At 46.1% G+C, this 24590-nt stretch overlaps 1 protein-coding gene across 5 annotated transcripts in view; it reads left to right on the top strand.

The window, feature by feature from the left end:
* Window positions 1-24590, top strand: part of fras1 (Fraser extracellular matrix complex subunit 1) — a 61955-nt gene that overhangs the window by 13719 nt on the left and 23646 nt on the right. For 3 of the 5 annotated variants that reach the window (XM_085910136.1, XM_085910135.1, XM_085910137.1), the window contains 20 exons: window positions 4145-4252; window positions 5009-5101; window positions 5169-5328; window positions 6065-6198; window positions 6355-6438; window positions 6505-6606; window positions 8327-8518; window positions 10160-10249; window positions 10928-11075; window positions 12639-12782; window positions 14345-14494; window positions 17383-17526; window positions 18594-18734; window positions 19236-19376; window positions 19444-19617; window positions 21982-22122; window positions 22288-22434; window positions 23714-23875; window positions 24114-24260; window positions 24387-24533. In XM_085910136.1, the coding sequence (XP_085766262.1) occupies window positions 4145-4252; window positions 5009-5101; window positions 5169-5328; window positions 6065-6198; window positions 6355-6438; window positions 6505-6606; window positions 8327-8518; window positions 10160-10249; window positions 10928-11075; window positions 12639-12782; window positions 14345-14494; window positions 17383-17526; window positions 18594-18734; window positions 19236-19376; window positions 19444-19617; window positions 21982-22122; window positions 22288-22434; window positions 23714-23875; window positions 24114-24260; window positions 24387-24533 (2749 nt within the window). Of the gene's footprint in view, window positions 1-4144; window positions 4253-5008; window positions 5102-5168; window positions 5329-6064; window positions 6199-6354; window positions 6439-6504; window positions 6607-8326; window positions 8519-10159; window positions 10250-10927; window positions 11076-12638; window positions 12783-14344; window positions 14495-17382; window positions 17527-18593; window positions 18735-19235; window positions 19377-19443; window positions 19618-21981; window positions 22176-22287; window positions 22435-23713; window positions 23876-24113; window positions 24261-24386; window positions 24534-24590 lie in introns of those variants that run through there. The other 2 variants (XM_085910140.1, XM_085910138.1) reach the window with 2 other exon arrangements.

Below are 24590 nucleotides of genomic sequence, written 5' to 3'. Positions count from 1 at the left end.
AAAATCAAAATAGCTGCCGGTGGCGCTTGCAGCTGTTTCTTGCTGCTCAAATAATCCGGCGCGGTTAGCGGGGCGTCACTAAATATGGACGCCGCTGTCATAGGGTCACAGCAGCAACGACTGGCTGCGCTGCAAGAGATGCTGAAGAGCTACTGAACACATTTATAGAGAGCTGAAGAGGCCAAAGGTTGCACCCGAGCGGAACGACATGTTGGCCAGAGTCAAAAGTTGTCATAAGTTTTGCGTGGGAGGTGCCGATCCAAAATAGGCAAGTGAGGTATTTGACCCTTTTGGCAGTGGGGAGGTTTAAGAGAAGTAGGATCAGCAAAATCCACCTCTGGTCTTTTGCACAACCTCATCGCACTTGTGCCGGAGGTCATTAGAAGCCCCACCACACATACACACACACACACACACACCTCCACGCCTTTCTTGGTGGACACTAATGCATTCTCATTTGTTCCTGCCTTGGAAAAAAAAAAAAAGTCCTTCCTCCTTCTCATTGTTTCCTCACTCAGCACTTGTCTGATTTACTGCAAGCTCACTGGCACTGGTGTTGCGTTACCAAAGCGTTGTGCAAGTGCACACACACTCGCACGCACACACAGACGGAGCAAATTTAAAAAAATATATATATTTGAAATCAATGCATGTCATTCAATATTAAAATGGTAGACTTGTTTCTACATTTGAATGGTTGGAAAGGTTAAAAAAATGAAAGCAACTCACATTCCATTGAATGTCTGTCCGTCTGTAAAAATTGCCCACCCGCAAATGTTAAATAGTTACTGAAAAATTGAAGCATGCAAATATTTTCCTTCATAAATGTGAGTAATGACAAATGAGCATAATTGTGATTATGATCTTGCACGCTTCTGCATCATAACAGCGTCGGCGCGTTCCGTCTAATTTGAGCCCATCCTGCCTCGGCCGAGGTCGTCTTTGAGCGCCACTCGAGTTAAATGTCGAGCTGCTCCGGATGTGTTAATGCATTTTGGCTCGTCATCACAAACTCGTTGAAACATAAGTCGAGCCTCAGGAGGGACGCGTCGTCTTTAATGTGTGAGCCTGCGCGTCCATCTTTAAATGTACCCATGTCAATGTGTGTATTTAATCCTCTTACCGCTCTCTTATGAAGAATATCCCTGTCCCGCCCTCTTCAGCTCCACATCCATCCTCATCACTAGCTTCCGGCCTTGCCTCGTCCTCAGCCGCTCAGAGCGTGTTGATTTTACGTAAGTAAGGTGTTAATCCACCGCGAGCGAGATTGATTCTCGCGCCGCTAATGACCGTAGGATCGTAGATGGTGGCAAGTCGGAAGGACAGATTGAAGGCGGAAAGGTTGGAAGCTATGAAGGAGGCCAGAAGCAAAGCATACAAAGGATGGATTAAGAAAATAAATGTGGATGTTAGGAAAACAAGTTGGGAGGAACAGCGGATTTAAGGTAGCAAATTCAAAACATTTTCTCATCTGTGACAACATTGACGCTCTTCTTTCAACATTGACACTCATTATCAGCTTTTCCCATTTGTTCGCTTGGTAGTAGCAAAAACCACAAAAAAAAAATTAAAGAAACCAAAGCAAAAACACTCAAAATAAACCAGAGAAAGGACTTTTGGTGGCATTAGGACCTTGAGTGACTTCCAACATATTTGCTTTTCTCATACACGATAATCACCAAGATTGGATCTTCTACTCAAATCTCAGTTTCAAAGAAACTGAACGGCACCATCTACAGGGATCTGTTAGTCATTACAGCAATTCACAAAGCCACAAGTGCTGTAAGAATATGCCCCGGGAGTATTTAAATAGTGTATTGGGAAGAGGTGGTCTGAAGTGAGAAGCCCCGCCCACATGGGGACGCGGGATCTTTCGATTCTACAAAGGAAAGGATTGGTTTCAGAAAGGGGAGTCAATTATGTTGAGTGGCGCTTGAAGGAAGGATGGCATTGTCGAAAGGCCTCACACGACCCAGCGGCAGCAGCAGCAGGGCTGTGCATTATTAAAGAGCAGGGGGGGGGGGGGAGGCCAGGGCTCCCTTGAACGCAACGTGTGCCGCCAGAAAAACAAAAAAAAAAAAGAAGTCACTTGAAAGTCTCCCCATGCAAATGAATTATGAAGCCTTTGTTTTGTTAGCCCTGAAAGCTAAACGCTAGCAGCTGTTTTATCAGATGAGTCGTTTTCGGAGAGGCGAGCCCTAAACCAGTCCAAAAACGACATCATCTTATCAAAATGGCTCCAAAATGTATTTTGGCACTGAGGAGCCATCCGATATTCGATTCCATCTGTCATTCCTTGATTTTCTCTCTTGATGTGTTTGACTTGAGTGTTATCTGAGCAATGCTTCTTCTTGGATCTGGTGCAGATCCTTAGCTATTTGTATCGACGATGCGGAGTCGCCGCCCCAAAGCGTCCCTTTGAGCGGGTTTGTCTCGCTTGTCTATTTGTGTCTTGTTAAATGGGTTAGCGTGGCTCCCAGTGAAGAGCGCCGGTATTAATACACTTGGTCGAACCACGCCAGCAGATGTTTCTCCACGATAGTGTCTGAATTAATCATCTCGCTACTAAAGTCTATTTATGGGGCGGGAAAATTTTTTTGTTTGCGGTTCTCCTTTGGAGGATGACCTCCAGCCACGCTCGGATGATCTCGAGTCTTGATGTTGACGCTTTCTACCATCTATCCAGGCCAGACGGGTGGCCAGGGGCAGGAAGTTAACATGGCGAGAACAAAGTTAGCCTGAAGTGAAATGGAAGCATTTTGAAATGTATTATTATTTTTATTATGATACACTTTATTATTCGCTTTTCATTTGGTCTTTTCTGCAAGTGAATGGGGCGTGATACTCCAAGAGGGGGAACGAAGCGGACACTGGACGACGTTTAATCGACGCAACTCGATTACGGGTCCCGGGAGGCCACAATCTAATTGGGCGCAAAACTACGAATGACCATTAACACCGGCTCTCGCCACGGGTCAAGAAATAGTGGCTCGCTGCTCCGTGTTTGTGGTTAACTTGTGGGTGAACGCCATTTTGCAGCAGGGAAAGCAATCTGTGTTCGGAGCCGATTGACTTTCTCGAGCGGTCAGCCGCTGTCGCCTGCAACGCTCATTTGACCCCCTGAGGCGTGAGCGGTGGCCATTTTATTATTGACCTCGGAACCTCGTTATAAAATCCGACAGCTACCGTCGGTTTCTTTGATGGCATCGTGATCCAGGGTTCATTCCACCGATTCGTGTACATGATGAAAATGAAGACATTGTAACCCAAATAGTCGACCATCAAATTGGACCTGAGATTCTTTTGAATTGAACCAAGTGGGCTAAAAAATAATCCTTAATCCTAACCTTTCTTCTTAGCTCTAGCTCCCAACCCTCCCCTTTTATGTCACCCGTGGCTCAACGCTTAGCGTAAAACTGCGAGCGAGCGGTTACGATTGCAACGCGGTCTCGACGGACCCCGAGGCTCAATTAATCGTGGAAATGAACCGGCAGAGGGGGAAGCTCATGTGATGTGTGTTCTATTTCTGTGCACGCTGACATGCCTGTTTGGGGGTCAACATCTGTACACACATATGTTACATGTCACGCCAAGATCCAAGCGGTGAATGTTTCCCCCTTTGGTCGATTTGAGCCTATTATTGGGACATTATTATTATTGCCCATTTTTCAGACCACCACCGTCGCAAATTCCGGCTGTCGTGAGGGGGGCGTTTATCGATCAAGCGGCAAAATGAAAATTTAAGATTGCAAAGTGATTTATGAATATTGACCGTTCAGGTTTGCAGCATCAAGGCGTGAGGCTCTCGGCCTTCGAATCTTTTTGCTCACGGTTCGTTTGCTTCATTAGACACACGATATCCACTGGCCACTTGATTAGCTACACAAATGCTAACGTCAAACATTTTCTTTCATTCTTTTTCTTCATTTCTTTGAAATATTTAGCACATATTTCAATGTTCATGTTTTTATTAGTTTTGAGAGTCCCCCCCACACCTCCAATATATCCAATGGAGCCTTAATGTGTATGGGGGAAAAAAAAAATCAAATAGTCGTATTGACACTCGCTAAGCAAAAGTGAAAAAAGTGTCATTTTCCTGACGCGTTTTGAACAAGCATTCTTCTCTTGTTGTCTTTTCCGACAGGATAAGTCGAGGTGGCGCCCGCAGGGATGCCGGGAGTGCACATGCCACGACGAGGTGGTCATCTGTGCGCCCGTCCAATGCGCCAACCCGCGGTGCGACTTCCAAAAGGTACAGTGGCCAATTTGGGGCAGCCCCCAAAATAGAAATGATTCATGCTGAAAGTACAAAGGATGCCTAGTGACGAGCTTAACGTAGACTTGACTCGGTCTGTCCTCAAGAATTTAAGGTGACATCTTAAAGTTTATAATCACATTTTTCTAACCCTTCATTTATTCATTCTGTAAAGGAAAATGTTTTTAATTGTATAGATATCTTTTCAGAAAATATTCTAATAGCATGTCATTACATTTTCATCAGTGTTTAAATCTTACATAGTTATTTTATTATAAAATTATTAGTAATTAATCATAGAAATTATTTTATTGTAAAATTATAATTTCTTATATTATTTTTTATGATTTTCCTTTTTAAAAAAATTTTTTAAAGCAACTTTTTAATATAAATTGTATGAAATTACAATCAGGTTTTACGTCAATATTAATGACAACTGAAATACTCGTCAATTATTGACCTTTCAACCTCAATAATTGTTGAGCATTTATGACTTATCATGAAAAATGAATATCCTTTGAACGTCCGTCAAAATATTTCCAATGTATGTTTTAGAATTTCCACAGCACTCCTTTTTACGCCCGTATCGCAAATTTGCGGCGACAATTTCCCACTTGGAATAATTCAAAACGGACAGCAAAAGGAAAAGGCCACATTTGTTGTTTTTTCCGCAATCGCGTTTTCGCTGAATTGACGCGTCGCCGTCAAACCAAACAAATGACATCACGGTCCCCCAATTTGGTTTTACGAAAGGGCGAGCGCTTGAGGATTGCCGCCGAGGGATGCTGCCCGGAGTGCGTCTCCGCCGTGGAGGGACGATGCAGCTACCAGGGCCTCACATATGCCGTGCGTGCCGCCGACACGCCGTGACTTCCGTCGGCACCTTGTGACGTGCGTTTCTTTTTTTTCTCAGCACGACACAGAGTGGAGCCCCTCGCCGTGCACGTTGTGCGAGTGCTCCGCAGGCGTGGCATCTTGCCACCCCCGCCGCTGCCCCGCCCTCACTTGTCCCGACAAGCGCCGACCTTTCACCCCGGCCGGAGAATGCTGTCCCGAGTGTGCTGGCAACGGAGGTGAGCGGAGCAGGCAAACTCCAGAAATTTTGATGTCATTCTTTTTTTCCAAAGCATTTCGTCTTTGCTTCACAAGCCATCAAAACAACAGACTTGACGTATGTATATGCGAGCGACGAGCTGCTTTGTACAAACGTGGCACTCTCACAGGAGTGCGGCAAATTGCGCTCAAAATAGCAGCTTGGAGGATGTCAACAACAGCAACGTTTGATATTTTACCTTTCTTTTCATCTGGCATCCGTCGTTTGCATGTCAAACAGCTTTGTGCATCTTTGTCGGATGAATCATCAGCGCTTTGTCCAACACCTTTGTGTTGTTGTTTTTTTTTTTCTTTAAAGATTGCTTGAGAACATTTCAATGGCGCGTGACTCGCGCATAAACAATTTTCTGGCGTCAATCGCAAATGGTTTGGAGACTTTTTGGGTGGGTCTATTCATGAAAGACGATCCCTCTGTGTTGTTAAGTTAAAGTGGCTTCAGGTCTTTTTTTTTTTTTTTTATATATATAAATCTTGGTAGCACCCGCTGACATTGACACAATGACCCAAAAATGGTTCCTTCAAATCACAATTTCAAAACTTGGTTGGAAAATTGCTAATGAACCAAAAAGCAAAATGGCAGACTTTTTTTTTGTTGTGTTTTCGGGTCCGGTTCCGGAGATGTTCTATTCATGATATGCATGGCTGTCGAATCTTTTGCTGCAGCTGACGGAGCATGTGTGTGTGTGTGTGTGTCAGAGTCTTGCTCCTGGGAGGGTTCCCAGTACAGGGACGGCGAGGAGTGGAGTCCCAGCCGGTGTTCCAGATGCGTTTGCCACAGCGGGGATGTCCGATGCTCGGTGGCCGAGTGTCTGCCGGTGGCCTGCGAAGCTGTGAGCCGCCGTCGCCCTTTTCGCACGTTGCTGTCCATCGACAGTCGTTGTCGCTGCGCGGTGCAGCTGCAAGAAAAGTGCAGCGCATCTCCCGGTTTGCGTTGACAAAAAAAATAAATAAATAAATAGATAAATAAATGCATGCTGTCCCCTCAGAATGAAAACTTGGTGATCCCGCCTGGTCAGTGCTGTCCTCAGTGCCTGTCCAATCCATGCTTGTCTGCTGGGAAGCAGTACCAGGTCATGTCACTTTATTAGGAACACCGCAATAGGACACAGACTCTTAACGAGTGTGCGCGTTTACAGCATGGCGAGCAGTGGCAGAAGGACACCTGCACGACGTGCGTTTGCCAGCGGGGTCAGTCCAAATGTCACGCACACACTTGCCAGACGGTCAACTGCGATAAGGTGAGTTTGTACACAGTGTTTGTTCAAAACAAATAAACGCGCGCGCACAAATGCAGATTTCCGATACAAAGTGGACGGAAAAAAAATATCCTGACACCCAGGTGCGGCCATGTCTTTTTCAAAACCTCCCGGGAAGCTGGACACACACACAAAAAACAAAACACAACCTAGTTCAAGAAAAACAGGAGACAGAACGTAGCAGGTACACACACCGAATTGTTCAGATTGTCGGCTGGAATGTATTAGTTAGTGAGTCATGGCATACTAAATTGATGAAATTGACACATTTGGCCACGATAAACTGGAATGTTCGAAAGAGTGACAGAAACACACGCGCACACGCGTCTAGAGACACTTAAATACGGGCGTACGCATTGACATTCAGCACTGAGCACGTCCTCGTCCATTTGGATGCGCGCAGAGATTCTGCAAAGAGATTGCGGTGCAAGACCTTGTGGAGTTGTTTCTGTCTAACACGCACGCACAAGTTGACATTTCATTTGTAGTGGTAAGCAATTTAGTTTGTATCGGCATCTCGTTAGGAAGTCACAGAAACGCACGCGCGCAATCAAATGTCACAAAAAGATGCAATTACACCAGAGAGACACTTTTATATTTTGTCACATATAACCACTGACTCAGTCATATCCAGGGCGGATTTTATTCATTCAGAATTCCTGAATTTATTCACTGACGCAGTCATATCCAGGGCGGATTTTATTCATTCAGAATTCCTGAATTTATTCAGTGGATTATTTATCAAACTGCTGTGTCCAGACTTGAGAATTGTAAAATGTATCAAAACATTGCCTCCCTCATACTATATAGACTCGTCAGTGAGTTAATTGACTAGTTAGTTAGTTAGCTAGTTAAAATCAATTCTTGGTTTATCACTCAGGCAGTCAGTTAGTTGTTTGGGTCATTTGGTTAATTGGTTAGTCAATAGGGTCAGTTGGTTAGTTAGCTAATTTGGTTGGTTGGTTCCTTGGTTGGTTGGCTGATCAGTTAGTTTGTCAGAGGGTTGGTTCATTGGATGGACAGTTTGCTGGTTGCTCGGCAGAATACACCTCGTTTACATGATGGACTATCTTCAAAGAAGAAGCTTCAAGAGTTCCAACTCTGTTCCTGTTGCCATCTCACTCATCCGAAACCAACAAGGTAGAAGAAGCTCTGGGTTAGAAGACAGCGCGGGCCTTTAATCAATGTCATCTGAGGTGCGGAACATGTGAAAATATCCTCCGGGATAGATGATGGAGATCAGAGGCGGGGATTCGCCACGAACAAGCTCACTCGCCCCGCCAACCAACCACACCCACCCACCTACCCGGCTGGCTTGCTGGCTGCTGTTAATCAAAATTCACAACGTGGACGCATCATGCACCACGCGCAGCGACTTCAATCTCACTTTCTTCTTTCCGGCGCCGCGACAGCCGCAATTGTCATCCATCAAAGCGTGAGATGAGTAGGCGAGGAAATGTTCTAATCATGTCACGCGCCGCACTTCAGGCATGTCAAGAGAGGAAAAAAAAAAAAAAAAGAAAGAAAGCACAAGATAAGACAAATCATCGTAAATGCGTGAAAACCTGTCGTCGCAATTAGTAAAACGTCGATGTGAACTCACCGATGTTTACTGACAGGAATGCAAATGGCAATCTGGGAGCTAATCGCACGCAATTGCCATTTGGGTGGGTATACTCAAAACGGAATTTTCTTTCGACAGGGTCAGACCAAAGTGAGACGCGTCGGGCGGTGCTGCGAGGAGTGCGCCGCCGTCCGCGAGAGCTGCCTGTACCGGGGTCTAGTGCGTTACCACGGCGACATGTGGAATGACGGCGGCTGCGAATTTTGCACGTGCACCCGCGCTCAAGTCGTCTGCCACAAGGCCGAGTGCGCTCGCCTCCTATGCCCGCAGGTAAATGCACCTTTGGCTTTTGTACTTTCCGCCGGCGTTGGTGTCGAATGACAGTCTCTCTTTTGGATGCATTCCCACGGAAGACAAAAAGATGAATCGTGGCCAGTGCACACTGCCTCCATTTGTATCACAGTCTGTCGCTTGGGTAATTATTTTCTTGATAAGTTGGACGTTATTGACTTGGCCCGTCGGTTGCTTTGACTTTTGTTTTGCTTTTTTTTTTTATCGCTTAGTTAGGTAAATGTTCCAGAGCAGTAGTGTTCAATCTACGGCCCGCGGGCTGCAATTGGCCTGCGGGCCGGAGATTGGATTTTTAATTGGCCCGCAAGAAATTTGATCAATAATAGAATAACGGTTGGATAATTGGTCAGTTCGTTTGTTAAGTTTGTGCTTGGTTGTGTCATTGGTCAGTCGCTTGAACGTTTGCTTCTGCGCGTTTGCCATTCACGGTAAATGTGACCTCATCTTCATAAATTCAACATTGTGTCGACGGAATCTTAATCCTATTTCACGTGTGTCTGTTGAGATCATCATCATAGCTTGTCACGCCAAACAGCCAACCATTCTAGGGTGTTCAGGCTTTTTATCCTTTTACCACCCACGAGATCGCAATTGGTTGGACTCTTTTGGCGTGTGATGCCTTTAGTTTATCTCGTCTGTTGAAATGAAAATATGTTGAATAGTTGTTGGACTGGCAGAGTGAGATCATGTGCACCTTGATGACGCTCCTTAAAAATAGGAACAAAAAGAAGGTCAGCGAGTCGCTGCCGAAATAGACCGCGAGTGCAGACCGGCGTCAAAGCGCACCTCAGAGAAGGAACAAACTTTGTCATGCATTTTTTATTTTTTTTCATCCTCATGTGCACATCTCTGCTCAAATATCGGATCTTCCGTCTTGGTCTTTGCCGTGATCCAGTATGTGACTGCAGCGGGAGGACGGACGAAAGGGGAATCATTTGCACTTAAACGCTCGGCCGCTTCCACTTTGGCTAATTGACTCGGCCAAAGTGGCACAAATGGAGAGACTGGATGAAACTGGCGTGAGTGTGTGTACGTGCGTGAGTGTGTGTGTGTGTGTCTGTTGTGTTGATGATGTTTGTCTGCACGTGTGTATGTGCGCGAGCGTCCTGGGCGGGCAGCACGCGAAGAAATCAGCAACAGTGGCAAATGAAGATGACATTTAGCATCATTAAAGAGCCGAGCGAGGAAAAATAAACCTAGCTTTGGACACAGAAGGAAAGGCTTTTGGGTTTGCCAGCAAAAGCTTGGCCCAATGTTTTTGTCATTTGTTTCGCTCTCATAAAACAGACTGTTGATTAAAGGAACGCTTTACAAAACTCATTATTTTTGTTTATTTCCTTGCTTATGTGCAATTTGGGATCCAAAAGTCCAAAGCAATTATTTTATTGTACTTTTCTAAATATCTATTGGCTTTCCGAATTCCCCCCCCCCCCTCCCCCCCAATAATTTGACGTTTTCCTACTTCTGTGATGAAAACATGTCTAATGTTAGCAGTGTGCTTGCGACCTAGCTTAAAACAGCTAATTTCTCCACCCTAAGAGGGAGGTGGACTGGATTGAAGATCAAGTTGATGCGTGCCTTGCGCAACTTTCTCAACATTTGATTTTGTGTCTTTTGTAGGGATCGGAGCCGGTTCGCCCTCCGGGAACGTGCTGCCCGCAGTGCTCCTCGCACAAAATGTCCTGTTTGCACCGAGGACAGTCGTACAAGGTCAAAGAATAAGTATTGCACGGGAACCGTCTCGCATACTCTGCTCGCAAACTTTTTTTCTTCAAAAGTATTATCGATTTTCATGTTCCTCATTAAGGTAAGGGGAGATGTGTAAAAAGAGGCAGAATGCAAAGCTGGGCTTTTTTTTTTTTTTTTTTTTATCCCTCCCGCCTTTAGTTTATCTCATCCAACTTTGCGGGAAAGGTCAGCCAAGGCCCAAAGCGAAAGGAACGCTTATCTTTTTTTCCCAGTCGCTTCTTTTTCCAATGCCTCCCTGGAGAAATCCATCCTGCCAGTCTGAACAAATCATGTAGTGCCTACTCATGGCTCACTTCAGTGCTCAGGCATCCATCTGCAGGCCTGACAAGACACTTTGGATTTGTTTTTTTTATTCGCCTCTGTGAGTTTTTCTCACTGGTTTGTCAAGTACTGGCATGTTTTATTAGAACATCCTAAAATCGGGCCTGGTCTGTCCTTAGGAGACCTTGCAAACTTTCCTGACTGGGGCTTCAAATGCATTTTGTTGCTCAACCAATGTCGTTAGTTAATTAGTTAGGTAATCAGTCAGTCAGTTAGTTAGTAATTGTCTAGCGGTTATCAAGGTCTACCGCGTTCCTCTCGGTGAAAGGCTTTTTTTTCCCCCTACAAAAATGTTGAATCGACCCATTGTCGCCTCAGGACTCGGATCACTGGACCGATGGCAGTTGCCGCGAGTGCGAGTGCCGCGACGGACAGGTGACGTGTTACCTGCCATCCTGCCCGACGTGCCCACCAGGCACCTTGGTTGTCGCCCTGGAGGGACAGTGCTGCCCCCGCTGTCACCAAGGTGAATTGCACGTGGACGTGTGCGCGCGCGTGCGTGTCACAAAGAATTGTGTGTCAAGTTGCCTTTGGCATCTAAAGGTTTCTCGTCTGCGGACGTGTTGTTATGCAAATGAGCGGCCGTGATGAATTACGACGAGGTCGGTGCCGTTATAGTCAATCGCGCGGCGCCAAAATCCAGGGCAACTGTCCAACACGAGTCTCGGGAATAGGCCGACTTAACATATTTTCTGTTGGCGCACTAAATGTGCCGATTCCCTGCGTCGACAACAAGACTCAAGCAGGTCATTCGAAGGCAACGGGGGAGGTTTAGGAGGGTGTTGGGGTGCTTTTATTTTGGGTTCTTCAAGTTCCTTGTGTGTGTAGACGAGGGGGCGCGCTGCATGCATGTGTTTTGTCAGTCAGTCCCCATTAGAAGAGAAAAAAAAAAATCTTTTCATTTCTCTCTTATCAGGCTCAACACTGGAATGCTTTGAATATTCGGAGTGCGAATGTGTGCGTGCGCACGCACCTGCTTTGAGCGCTTTCCAAAAAAAGCGTAAATAACCTTAGTGAGTGAAGGGTATGCGCGTGAGAGAGAGCCGAGCAAAGAGCTGGCGGGATAAATAAAAGGACGTTGTCGATGGGGGAGATAAAACGCACACCAAAAGACAATTGTCCTTGACGAATTATGAGGAGGGGCACAACCAGGCTCCAGTGTCGAGCTCAAGTTAACGTTTAGTCTCTAGCGCATCCCGCCAACGCAACGAACATTTACGTAGCGGTACAAATGAGGTTCAGGTTTCAAGTCATGGTTTCAAATGAGGCTTTCAAAGGGAGGCATTCCAAGCCGCTTTGTAATCAAAGTCATCGTTAGGATTTCAGATTTGAGTTAAAGACGGGCTTTTAAATTGATGTTTTAAATCCATCCCATGTTATCGAGGTGTTTGGCTTTTCAAAGTCGACTTCTGCTCTGATTTTTGAGTTTGAAGGCCACATTCTAAAGTTGTTGCATTGATGATTAGCCATCAGTCTCGCGGCAACAAACAAATGACACGGGAACATATAAACAGCGTGCGACCTTTCCCCTTGTCCTTCATCACGTCGCGACATCACACCTAACACTGCTTTTTCTCTCCCGCCGCTGTCGCATTATTTCAGGCTTCATTTTTGTGTCACTCTTTCAATTCTGTCCAACAGACCGAACGGATGATAAACAAATGCGCCACAGAGAAAACAAACCAAAACAACCAATGTGGCTCACTTCTTTTTCTCTTTCTCTCAATGACTAAACAGTAACTTAGCACTTAGCAAACCCCGCTAACGACATAGCGCCCAGTAAATGTATTCTGATAATAGCCTAGCAATGTTCTAGCGTGTTGCTACATTCTAGTAACGCGCGAGCACGCGCTAGCATTCATCTACATTTCATTTGCCCTAATGATGAAGCTTTAGCTTGCCAGGCCGGCCTTAAGCTTTCAATTTAGGTGTGCGCGTGTCCCAATCTGCTTAAATGCTACGGAACATTTACATTCTAAGATGATCAATTTGTTGGAATGATTGCTTTTTGTATGAACCTTTTTTGTAGTTCCGTGCAACGCAGACTGTCAGTCATGTTCCGGGACGCCGAATCACTGCGACAGCTGCAAGGACCCGAAGGCCCTCCTCCATCTCGGCCGCTGTTTGTCCGTCTGTCCTGAGGGTTTCTTCCCCGACGGCCTCGAGTGTGCAGGTATTGCCCGACTTTGCTGCCTCATTCCAGATTCTGTTAAATGAATTTTTATTGGACCTAAAGTTTCACTCAGATGCACTTCACATTGTTGTTTTGTTTTGAAAGAAATTCTCCGTCAAAACATTATTTGCTGTCAATTATGGAACGCCTAAAAAAAAACTAGCACGAAAGGAACTTGCGGTACGGCATATGTGCTACGTCCCCACATTGACGACCATGGCGTATTTTTCTTGCTGGCACCTCACCCAACAGCTCACTTGACTTTTATGACCCATTAAGCCATAAATGGCGTCGCCGTAAAAGCTATGGGACGGGAGACGGAGGAGCAAATGAGAAAACGAGCCGCTAATGTTTGCGATAATAAGGTGATTTAGCCACAAACGCTCTCCACACGTACTTGACTTTAACAACGACGTTATGATGATCGTTTGCGGCGACTGATTTTTGCCATGGCGTCACCGTGACCTATTTGAACAAGTGTTAACATTTTTAATACATTTTATTAAGTTGTGCAAAGATGAATCTTTTTTTTTTGTTTTTTTTGCATTGGTGACTGCCAGCTGTTTGACAAACCTGTCCGAATAACGGCTTGTATGTCTCAAGAGTTTGTATTTTTGTAGAGACAGTTAACTCACAATGACAGTTTACAATAATGTCGCTGCATATAGAAATCAAGACAGATCAATATTTCCCGCCTATTACAATTGTACTAGTGACAAAGCAACATTAAAATAATCATTAAATTGTTTAGGTATTCAACTTTTTTTATTTTCCTACCGCAACGCGTTACAATAAATGTTTAAAAAAAAATCAAATACAATGACAGCAGAGAAAAAAATTCACAGGAGCTTTTTTTTTTTTTTTTTTTTGCTCTTCACTGTTTTTCCTTCGACTTGTCTTGTTTCTGCTCGACGTTATTCTTATCGTCCGACTGCGCCGGGGTTCATCTCGGGCCACCTGATTAGTTTCTCGTCGGCTTGCGCTTTTCACATGTAAACAGAATCTCTCTTTTTCCTCACGAAACTTGTGAGAGAATAAATGTCACCTCTGAAATAGTGCAACTGCACTTGGGGTGGCGGCAGGAAAGGGAAGAAAAATTTGGATCAATAAAAAGGTGAGCTTTGTTGACTACTAAATTTTCAACGTGGCTGCGGGCTGCGCTCGCTGGCGCGGATAAAGTCGATGGAAAGACGATTTAAATGCGTCGTAAAAGACGAGATGCACAAGTTTTCATGGCCGTCTGCCATATAATTTAATAATAGTAAATAATATTTCTAAAATTATTTTTCAATTTATACTTCATAGACTTTTAAATCATTTACTTTTCAGGTATTATATTTGAGTGGTGTTATGAGTCATAATACAATATTTATATAAAATAATAACACGAAAATGTATTTTTTAATGTGATATATATAACCAACCCAAAAGCCAAAGAATAACAAAACGGTGAGCAGTTTCTCCTTGAAGCTCGCTGAGCTGAAGTCTGGCCCTCCTCCCACGTGACGTTCGTCAACGTGGCTTCATCGGGCATCGTCAAGTTACCATTTTTGTCTTTGCAGCTTGCCCTGGGTCCTGCGCCACGTGCAGCAGCAGGTGGTCCTGCCGCTCGTGCCGGCCGCAACGCCCCCTGCTGAGCGCCGACGGCGACCACTGCCTGGCAACCTGTCCCGCCGGCACCTACCTGGACAACGGGCGAAAACAATGCCGACGTAAGTTCCCTTTCCGATTTCCCCTTCCACCGGCTCGGAATCTCGAGGTGAAGCGTGTTTGGATGAGTCACCTCAGCTCGCTGCGACTTGTTTGCTGTGCATCAATTGCTTATTGATTCGTCCGGTCGTAATTTATCGAACCCTGGGGCTTTTTTTTTATTTGGCCGCAGCTTAGCAACAACTTTCAAATGGAAAGGCAGGAGGTGAGAGCATCCGACATGGCGGTGCTTTGATGCTGACCTACGGGCACCATAAAGTGCTTTGACGCAGAGTGCTTCCATTTCGTTGAGCTTTAATGCCGACCGTTTACATTTCAATTTCAGCAAGCCGTCTCAAGGCAGCCGATGCCGGAGATCTATCCACCATCACCGAGTCTGACCCGTGATGATGTGCGAAAGCGCGCCAGCCATGGCGGCACTTATCCAATTGGCACCGGCCGAGAAGCGAGCGTATTTAATAATGCAGCGCAATCTAATATGTTGGATGACTTAGCGGCATGAAATATTATTGCTTGATTTCCCGCACCGAACCTCGGGGAACGCAAGAGTGAAATTCCAGCGCCGCATGATGGATCTGCTTTATAACCTCGGCAGAAGGAGGCGGCAAGAGAGGCGCGAGACTCGTTCGCTCTCGTGCCGGCCGCCATTAATCAGGCAATCCGCCTCGGAGGTCCGCTCGTAACCTCCAGCCAGGGGCGATAAGTAAAAGCCGGCCGAGGAAGATGACCACGAGCCCCTGCGGGTGTGCTAAGACGCTAACCCGCGCTGAACGGCTTGGGCTGCCGCTACTTTGCAAGTAAACACGGGAAGGCAGTTTTTCACAGCGTAATAAGCATCGCGGAAGGACAAAAGCCTCACGTTGCCGTGGCGACGCGTCCCGCCACTCCCCGCTCGTTTCAGTTTCAGAGCCTTGTCCTGTCTTGCGGCGCTGCGCGTGTGTGCGGGAGGACGCGTCTGGAAAGGTTCCCAGCAGATTGTAGCTTATCTTGGCTGTGGAGCAAGACCACCGTGAAAAACAATGACTCTCTCACGGAAGACCCCCCCCAAAGTGCGGTTGTGTCGGAGGCTCACACTTTTTACCGCTGCTGCACATAAAAAATGTTGGCATGTTAATGACACTCGGGATGCGTCACCTTGGAGACGCTCTTGTTCTTGGGACAAGTGATTCTTCAGTCGCGTCCGCTTCTGGCCAGGTAGACCAGCGACACATTAAATTGCCCGGAGTTTACCCGGCAACAGCATTTAGGAGACGCAAACAGGAAGACAAAAATCTAAATAAATAAATAAAAAAGAAGGAACATAAAATTGTTTATCATTGGTAGATCCACAAAAAAGTCTCAAGGAGCCGTGCTGTGAACAAAATGTCGTTTGCCTTGACGCCACACGACAAACAAAGTCAAAGAATAGCTTTTAAAAAAAAAAAGTCTCCTACAATTTGAAAAGCAAGAATAATGTGATGACGTTTCCTGTTGCCGTGATTATGACGATCACTGGCATGCCAACCGAAAAAGGCAAAACAGGCCTTTTGTCGTTTGTTTAGGTTGCATCATGTAAAATCAGCAGCTCTGTCGGGAAAAGAAAAAATCCCAGTTATTAATATGATTGTGGTTTGATTCTGATCCACTTTCCAAAGCTGCTTTGTCTGCGCTCGCCTTAATAGGCCAAGCGCTGATCTCATTAGGAGAGATTCAGCTTTAGTGGGTTGTGGTAGTAGTAGTGGTGGCAAAGGAGTGTGTGTGTGTGTGTGTGTGTGTGTGTGTGTGTGTGTGTGTGTGTGTGTGTGTGTGTGTGTGTGTGTGTGTGTGTGTGTGTGTGTGTGTGTGTGTGTGTGTGTGTGTGTGTGTGTGTGTGTGTGTGTGTGTGTGTGTGTGTGTGTGTGTGTGTGTGTGTGTGTGTGTGTGTGTGTGTGTGTGTGTGTGTGTGTGTGTGTGTGTGTGTGTGTGTGTGTGTGTGTGTGTGTGTGTGTGTGTGTGTGTGTGTGTGTGTGTGTGTGTGTGTGTGTGTGTGTGTGTGTGTGTGTGTGTGTGTGTGTGTGTGTGTGTGTGTGTGTGTGTGTGTGTGTGTGTGTGTGTGTGTGTGTGTGTGTGTGTGTGTGTGTGTGTGTGTGTGTGTGTGTGTGTGTGTGTGTGTGTGTGTGTGTGTGTGTGTGTGTGTGTGTGTGTGTGTGTGTGTGTGTGTGTGTGTGTGTGTGTGTGTGTGTGTGTGTGTGTGTGTGTGTGTGTGTGTGTGTGTGTGTGTGTGTGTGTGTGTGTGTGTGTGTGTAGGGCGGGGGGGGTCATGGAGGAGGGGGAGGAGCGCCGGGGGTCTAATCCTGCATCCTCGCCTCATCCCGGATAATTTGGTGTGTGGGCTTTGGGCCTACTGCGATTCCACATGCTGATAACGTTTTGGATTCCATCTGCACAGGAAAAATAAATTGCTTTTGCTGCAGAGGGCCAAGGTAAAGGAAGCCTAATCCAACTCGCGGACGGCCAGTGTATACGCGCACACGCTCGTAAATAATTGTAATATTACATTCAAGTTCACGGGCCTCGAAAACCCTAATTTGAAACCCTAACCCTGATTTGAAAACCCGTTGAAACACTAGCCCAATTTTGAAACCCTAACCCTAGTTTGAAACCCTACAGTTAAACACTAACCTGAGTTTAAACTGTACTTTGAAAGGGGGAGAGCGGGAGAGGGGGGGAGGCAGGACGCTCGTGAGAATAATAATGACATGACATAATTTCTCATCATGTTCTCATACTTTCCTCATGCTCACTTTCTCATTTCTCATGCGTGAGGCTGTCATCTTTCACCGCTTTGTTTTCCCCCCCCATCCAAATCATGCAACAACTTCACGTGGTATTGAATTTGCGTTAAGGAAGTCATTGTCTTTTTCCCCACCAGTTTGTTCCGAGTCATGCTCCGAGTGCGTGGGCGCCAGCCCGCTGGAGTGCTCAGCGTGTTCCGACCCGGCCGCCTTGCTCAAAGATGGCGAGTGCGTTCCCGACTGCGGCGAGGCTTTCTACATTCAAGATGGCGTTTGTCATGGTAAGTGTGGTTCAACTTGTCGTCTGCACACCCGCAACCACTTGCCGCAAGCTAGCAACACTGCTTTTTCTTGCTAAAAGAAGCAAACGCGCCCGCTACTTCCTGCTAAAGCAAGCTAACGCGCCCGCTATTCCCTGCTAAAGCAAGCTAACACGCCCGCTACTTCCTGCCAAAGCAAGCTAACGTACGCGCTACTCCCTCCTAAAGGAAGCGAACGCGCTCGCTACTACTCGCTATTCCAAGCTAACACGCGCTTAGGATACCTTGACAGACAGAAACATCATGTCATGATTTTCATGCACAGTTTTCAATATGACACCCAGGAATTAGACTGTACCAAGTATGATTCTCCGCAATGGTTGATCAGTTTGTGTCGTAACATTTGACTTCACAAAGTACAAACACAAAACAAGCTATTCATTTGTGAAACTGATTGTCAATGTACAAAAGCTGCTCGGCGTCCCCGCAGAGTCGATGTCACCAAAATCAACAAATAAAGAAATATACAACATAGTCAGGGCTCCTTCAAGTTGCCGAAAACAAACGCAAGCATTAGCTGGAACTCTTTGTGGCGCGAATGAGGATGGCGGATATGAATATGAATATGGATGCGTTTCTATTTGGAGGCTTCCCTGCGGGGGCACGAGCTAAAGGATGCCGCTTCGCTCTCTCGTGATTGGCCCTCGGATGTGTGGTTAGTTAGTCGATAGCTAAACGAGGTTGTTTGTTAATCAGTTGGAAAGTTAGGGAGGCAGTGTAAGATTTTGACGATTTTTTGAATTTTAAAACATTTCAGACCGTTGAGGACGACGACTCCAGTGTAGCTGCTGTCCGGAAAACTCTCTCGCTTTGCATTCCGAACGTCACAAGCACTGTGAATGTGCGTCTAAGCGTCACTTGAGCGGACGGTGCAAAAAATGTCATAATCTGCCGCCCGCCTTGTCGACTTGTCGTCGCCGGGGGCCTCCGGGCGAGACTGCGTTTGCTACATCTCTCGCCTCCTATGAAAACTTCACTTGCGCATTTGTTCTTGCATTGAACGTGGGTCTTTGATATCTTTGATGCAGCCTGCCACCCGTCGTGCGCCTCCTGCTTCCCCGACAAAGCCGACTGCGCCAGCTGTCCGCCGGGCGGCGCGCTGCACGGCGGCAAATGCGTGTCGGCGTGCCCCGCTCAACACTACGCCGACCTCGCCGGCAGGTGCAGAGGTGAGGCCCTACGTCTGCACAAAAAGTATCGGGACACCTTTATTGTTTGTCCAAATTCAACCGTTGCTATGACACGCTGGCTCTCGTCCGGCAATGATTTAGAAAAAAGCTAAAAGATAAAATGGTCATGTTTTATGCCTGTGTTCACTTTTTACACAATCGATTTATTGTCACATTTATGTCTTATATAAATAATAAATAAATATTAAATTAAAATAATTATAATAATATAATTATAATATATATATATACTATATTAATGTATATTAAATAAATATTAAATAAGGCTATCTTTTGTGCATTCATATCAATCATATCAATTAACATTATTTATTATTTATTTATTTATTTATTATTTATTTTTATTTATTAATATTATTAAAATTAATATTTTAAAAAATTATATATATATATATATATATATATATATTAACTAAATATTGAATAAATATTAAATAAGGCTATCTTTTGTGCATTCATATCCAACGGTTGCGCTTCCAGGCTGCCACAGCTCGTGCACGTCGTGCTGGGGTCCGTCGGCGTCTCAGTGCACAGCGTGCACGCGGGAGCTCCTCCTCCTCCAGGGCCAGTGTGTGGAGACGTGCGGCGAGGGCCTGTACCCTCACGACCACGCGTGCCACAGTAAGCACGTCCGTTCTTTCCGGCCATCGTGCCAACATCTAACATGGCTCACTTTGCGTGGGCGCAGACTGTCACCCGTCATGCCGCGGCTGCGTGGGCCCTTTGGCTTCGGACTGCTTGCGCTGCCTCAAAGCCACCGAGGTGCTGGCCCCGCAGTCACGTGAGCTTCAACCGCCACGCGGGGTCTGTGCGGCGGCCTGTCCGGCCAACACCTACGCGGACCACCAGCGCACTTGCACAGGTAACGCGCTATCCCTCGTACCGGCAGGAATCGATCGCTGAGTCACGATAGTCATTTGGGTCGTTCAGTTTATTCGGCTGACAGGCGCCAGTTTCTCAGTTAGTTAACGGACTGGCGAACAAGCTCGTCACTCAGTTACTTGACAAGGTAAGTCGGTCCAAAGGAAGCCTGGTGGACTGCGATGTCGCCGTTGATTCGCACGCAATCTGCCAACACCAGTTTGCCGACGTTTTTTTACACCGAACGGCGTCAATCTCAAATTGTTCTTTGTAATGGGCTCATTTGGAAAGTCCTTTTAGTGCACAAACACATGCACACACAAACTTATTTTCCTCCAACACATTCAGACAACAAGGAGGGCCTAGTGATGCCTTTTGCCTGCCCACTAAGTGACGGTGTGAAATTGTATCCACTTAACAGCCGTCTCCATCTTTGAGGGTCATCCAGCGTTCAGCGGCACACTTTTTGGCAGTTGACTCCGTCTTTGAAAGTCACCCCACGTTCAGCAGGACACTTTTTTTTGTTGTCTTTGCTTGTTTTTCTTTTCTTCTTCTTTTGAACGCCCGCTTTGACTCAACGGTGTTTGTTTTGTGTCTGCGCCCTGTGGAAGGATAAAGTGGAACTTTGTAGTTCCAATCTTTTTGCCTGTTAGCTGGAGATGAACAAGACTTTGGTGTTCAAGACGGAGATGTGCTTGATAGGGAAATTCTTATTGATGTTTCCAGAAAGTACATTTGTTGCAGCGCGTGTGTGTGTGCGCCGATGTGTGTGTGTGTGTGTGTGCCGCCGTAATGATTGCAAATGGATGGGCAGCATTTGGCTCTGTTGGCCTTGCTTCGTGTCAGCGTCCTCGTTGGACAAACGGCGTGCCGGCGTGGCCTCGACCTGATTTGTTGTTTGTGAACAAGCATAAAAGTCCTTCAACGGTGATGGAGGCAAGCCAAAGCGCCTAAATGACGGCCTTCACATCAGTTCATCAAAGACTAAATTACATTTAATAACTATGAGGCTTGATGTTTGCTAAGATCAGTTTGAACCGAATTGTTTGTTTTTTACGGAAAAATACGTTAAGGTCATGGAAGACAAAAGTCTCTTTGAAAGCAGCTTGATGATGTTTATAAAAAATTTGATTAGATTAATGGAATTGCTATTGCTGACAACAACCAAAAAATCTTTTGAGTTTTACAAAAACATGCTCAAGAAACTTGTTTTGGTCTTTGTAAACGGAATCGATTTGAATGTTTTGAAATGTTCACCCATCGACCGAAGACTAAAATAGGGTCTTTGATGTTTATTATACATTTTATTTGATTTGTGTGTCTGGCTGTCGGCACATGCGTGCGCCTTGTGTGCGTTTGCGTTCTCCTCCTCCACTGCCCCGAAGCTATGTAGAGAGACGATGCTTGAACAAGCACACCAGACTGTCAGACTCCGGCATCTACGCATACACAACAAACACGTGTACACGCGCACACACTGCCGGAGATGACAAGTAACCACAGAGCGGAAATTCCAGGCTATAAGTCCCACTTGTCTCTTGTCAGAGACAAAGAAATCCATGTATGTCTTAATTATTGTTAGAAACACACACACACACTTCCTGATCACTGTCTTTGATGTTTAGACAGGTTAAAACATCAGATTCGAAATTGTCTTAGATGTTTATAAAAACGTGCAGTTTCGTTTCATCAAAATTCTTGAAATATTTTCGGATGTTAAAACAACAACAACATGAACAACATTTTATTGAAGAAAAACGTGCCTTTGGTTTATTGAAGACTCGAGCGTCTTTGATCTTTACAAAACGCGGAGGTCTTTGAAGATCAGCGTCTGTTTCCAAAGCGTACGTTAGTGTTACAGAATTCTAAATTGTTTGATATTTACAAGTCTTTGATTACCTTGTCTTTGAAGTTTACAAAATGATGCCAGAAGACAAAATTGCGAATTCTAAAACATCACGTTTTTTTTTTTTTGAAGACTTGTCTTTGATCTTGCCGATAAACTTACCCCGGTGTATGCAAACGTAGGCTCCGCTGTGTCGCCTAACAAATCCAAATCAGGGCCGCCCGCCTCCATCCCAAACTCAATGTATCATTGCGATCGTTGCCGCAAAACCAGCCTCATCGACTGGCAAAATTTGTTCCGAATCAGCAGAAAAGTGAGTAATGAAACTGATTGCGTGCAAGAGGGTGCGCTTGATAACGTACCGCGTCAAGCCGGAGGATGCGGCTATTAATCAACACACGCTCCGACTTTCCTCATCACACCGAGGAATCGAAAGAGTCTGCTCGGCTTCTGCAAAGGCGTACACGTGCATCGTTTACACAACGACTAAAATCGATCTCTCCTTGTTCTTTCTTCCAGAATGTCACAGGTCCTGCCGGCACTGCTCAGGACCGTCAGCGGACAGCTGCACGTCGTGTCCTATGCCGGCCAGTCTGCACGAGGGACAATGCGTGCACGCCTGCCCGCAAGGCTTCTTCCTCCAGGACGGCCAATGTCAAGGTCATTGGGTTTGCAAGACCGAACGAGTTGTTGTTGTCACTGGCGAGAGAAATGTTAGCTCAAAAGTTCTCAGTCCGATTATTTGTTGGAAATGATAGTTCTGCGTTTCTCATGATCATGTTGACCCAATGTGAGGGTTCTAAATTGGCCTTTGCTCTTTTTTAGGCTGCCACCCATCTTGCCAAACGTGTTCGGGCGCCTCCCAGGCCGACTGCACCTCATGCCCCCCTCTGGCCGACCTGCAAGCGGGACACTGCCGGACCAGCTGCCCGGAGGGACGCTTCGCCCACGCCTCCACGGCCCGCTGCCTCGGTGAGCTCGTTGTCACTCTTTAGCGCTGAGTCCGACCGCTTTCGCAGAATGGAAAAGGCCATTGAGTGCTTAAATAGCGTCCGCGTGGCAACCCTTCAAGCGACGGATAGTTGAACGTGTCCACAGATGAGATAACCAGACTGTCAGTCATGTATTCTTTCTCCTCTGCCAAGACTGACAATGTAAAATAGGACACAAGCAGCTGTGAAAATACGCAAGCCTGCCAAAATTCAACAGTTAAAACACAAACACGGCTGCTCATTTCGAATGTCGGGAGAGTACGTTTTTGCAGTTCGGTGTGCGAGATTTCTTCACTGTCTCTCCATTGCGGGCTTTGTGTTTGCAGTCCCATGATTTTTCCTGACATTTATTTTGGGTGTAATTCCACAGTCGATCACTAGATGGCAGCACATTGTTTTGTTGGACAACATTTGAAAGCATTTCAAGCTCAGCCTAGTTTCCCCCCCCCCCCCCTGATGTTTATGGAAAGTCAAATGCTCATCAAGCCTACATGGATAGATGCCTACGAATGATTTTCGGGAGGAATATTGCTAGCTATTGTGAGATGTTATGTTCGTTAGGTGGGTGTTTAAGAGAATTCCAACAGATTAAGTACAAATTAAGCACACTTTTAGTACCTCGGAAAACAATCCTGTGTTAAATGAAATGAAAATGTCCCATGAGCGTTCTGTCCTGCCGCTGTTGTTGTTGACATCCTCGCTGGGTGGAAAAAATGACTTTTTAACGATTAGGACCGCTTGCTGAAGATGGAAAACATTCTGAGGAGCATTGGGACGGTGATGGAGGAGGGTGAAAAGGCGCACCAGTGGCTGCGAGCAGACTTTTAATTACACTTTCTGATGACACGCGCTGTTCTCGCCCGGTTAAGCGGTGCGCCTGCGCAGATTTACCAACGCACGCTCGCACGTCAGGAGATCGGGCCCGGGGTCAAGTCCAGCTAAAGTGTTGCTTAATAAAAGATGCCTCGTGGGCTCATAAAAGTACAACAGTCATTATTTCACCGACGCCTCCACCGTCACACGCCACTGACTCGTAAGCACACACACACACAACACTTCAGATGAGTTAGGGTTCAAATTCTGGTTTGAAGACAGCGTGAGGGGTTTAAAACTTGGTTTAGCATTTCGAATCAGGTTTCCAAAACCTAATTAGGTTCCAAATCAGGTTTTGAAACGAAGGTTAGTTCCGTTAAATTGATGGTCCTTATCACTGCTACCTGCTAATTTGTTTAAGCTGCTCTGATGTGATTTGTTGCCAGAGTGCAGCCCCGATTGCCAGCGGTGCACGGCCGACCTTCAGACGAGCGTCGGCAGTGTTTGCCTGTGGTGCAAAGGAGCCGGCAACGGCGCCTTGTTGCTAGGCGACCACTGCGTCCCCAGCTGTCCACAGGACCACTACAGCTGGCACGGAGCCTGCCTGCGTAAGAACTGCCTGGAATTGAAAAATCTGATATCGCGGGTCTTTTCCGGGTTTTTTTCCGGGACTTAATTGTTCGATAAAAATCGGAATTTTCTCCGGTAAATGTTACTTTTTTCTCGATAAATATATGACTTTGTTTATGGGAAAAATACGATATTATTCTAATCGATCATGTCTACAAATCGAAAAATAAGGGCTTGACTTTGTTTGTCGTGTAAGAATCCCATTTTATTCCCTAGGATGTCATCAGTCATGTGAGGCGTGCAGTGGGGCGGGGCCTCTTGCTTGCATTTCCTGTCACGCCCCCAGCGTTTTGCTGCCCTCCGGGGAGTGCGCCCTCCGGTGCCCGATGGGTTACTACAGAAACGACCGCAGGGTCTGCGAAGGTCAGTCTAAACATCCAAATCAAACGGCAATTTTGCAAGTTGACCTCAATGGCTTTTATCTATACATATTTTTTTATTGTATGACTTCCGAGTGCCAAATTGTAAGCGTCCTGTTGTGGTTGACAGCGTGCCAGGAGCAGTGCCTGACCTGCGAGGGCGCAGACACCTGCACTTCCTGCCACGACCCGGCCAAGGTGCTGCTCTTCGGCGAGTGCCGCTACGAAAGCTGCGCCCAGCAGTACTACCTCAACAGCACCACGCGCACCTGCACAGGTATCTGCGAGCGGACCCGCCAAAGCTTTCCAACCACTTTTTTGTCCATGACACATA

This window comes from Syngnathus leptorhynchus, chromosome 4 (assembly GCF_054491065.1).
Source record: "Syngnathus leptorhynchus isolate UIUO chromosome 4, UIUO_Slep, whole genome shotgun sequence".
NCBI classification, from domain to species: domain Eukaryota; kingdom Metazoa; phylum Chordata; class Actinopteri; order Syngnathiformes; family Syngnathidae; genus Syngnathus; species Syngnathus leptorhynchus.
The sequence above is the reverse complement of the archived record's forward strand: the minus strand, read 5'-3'. Positions and strand labels throughout refer to the sequence as shown.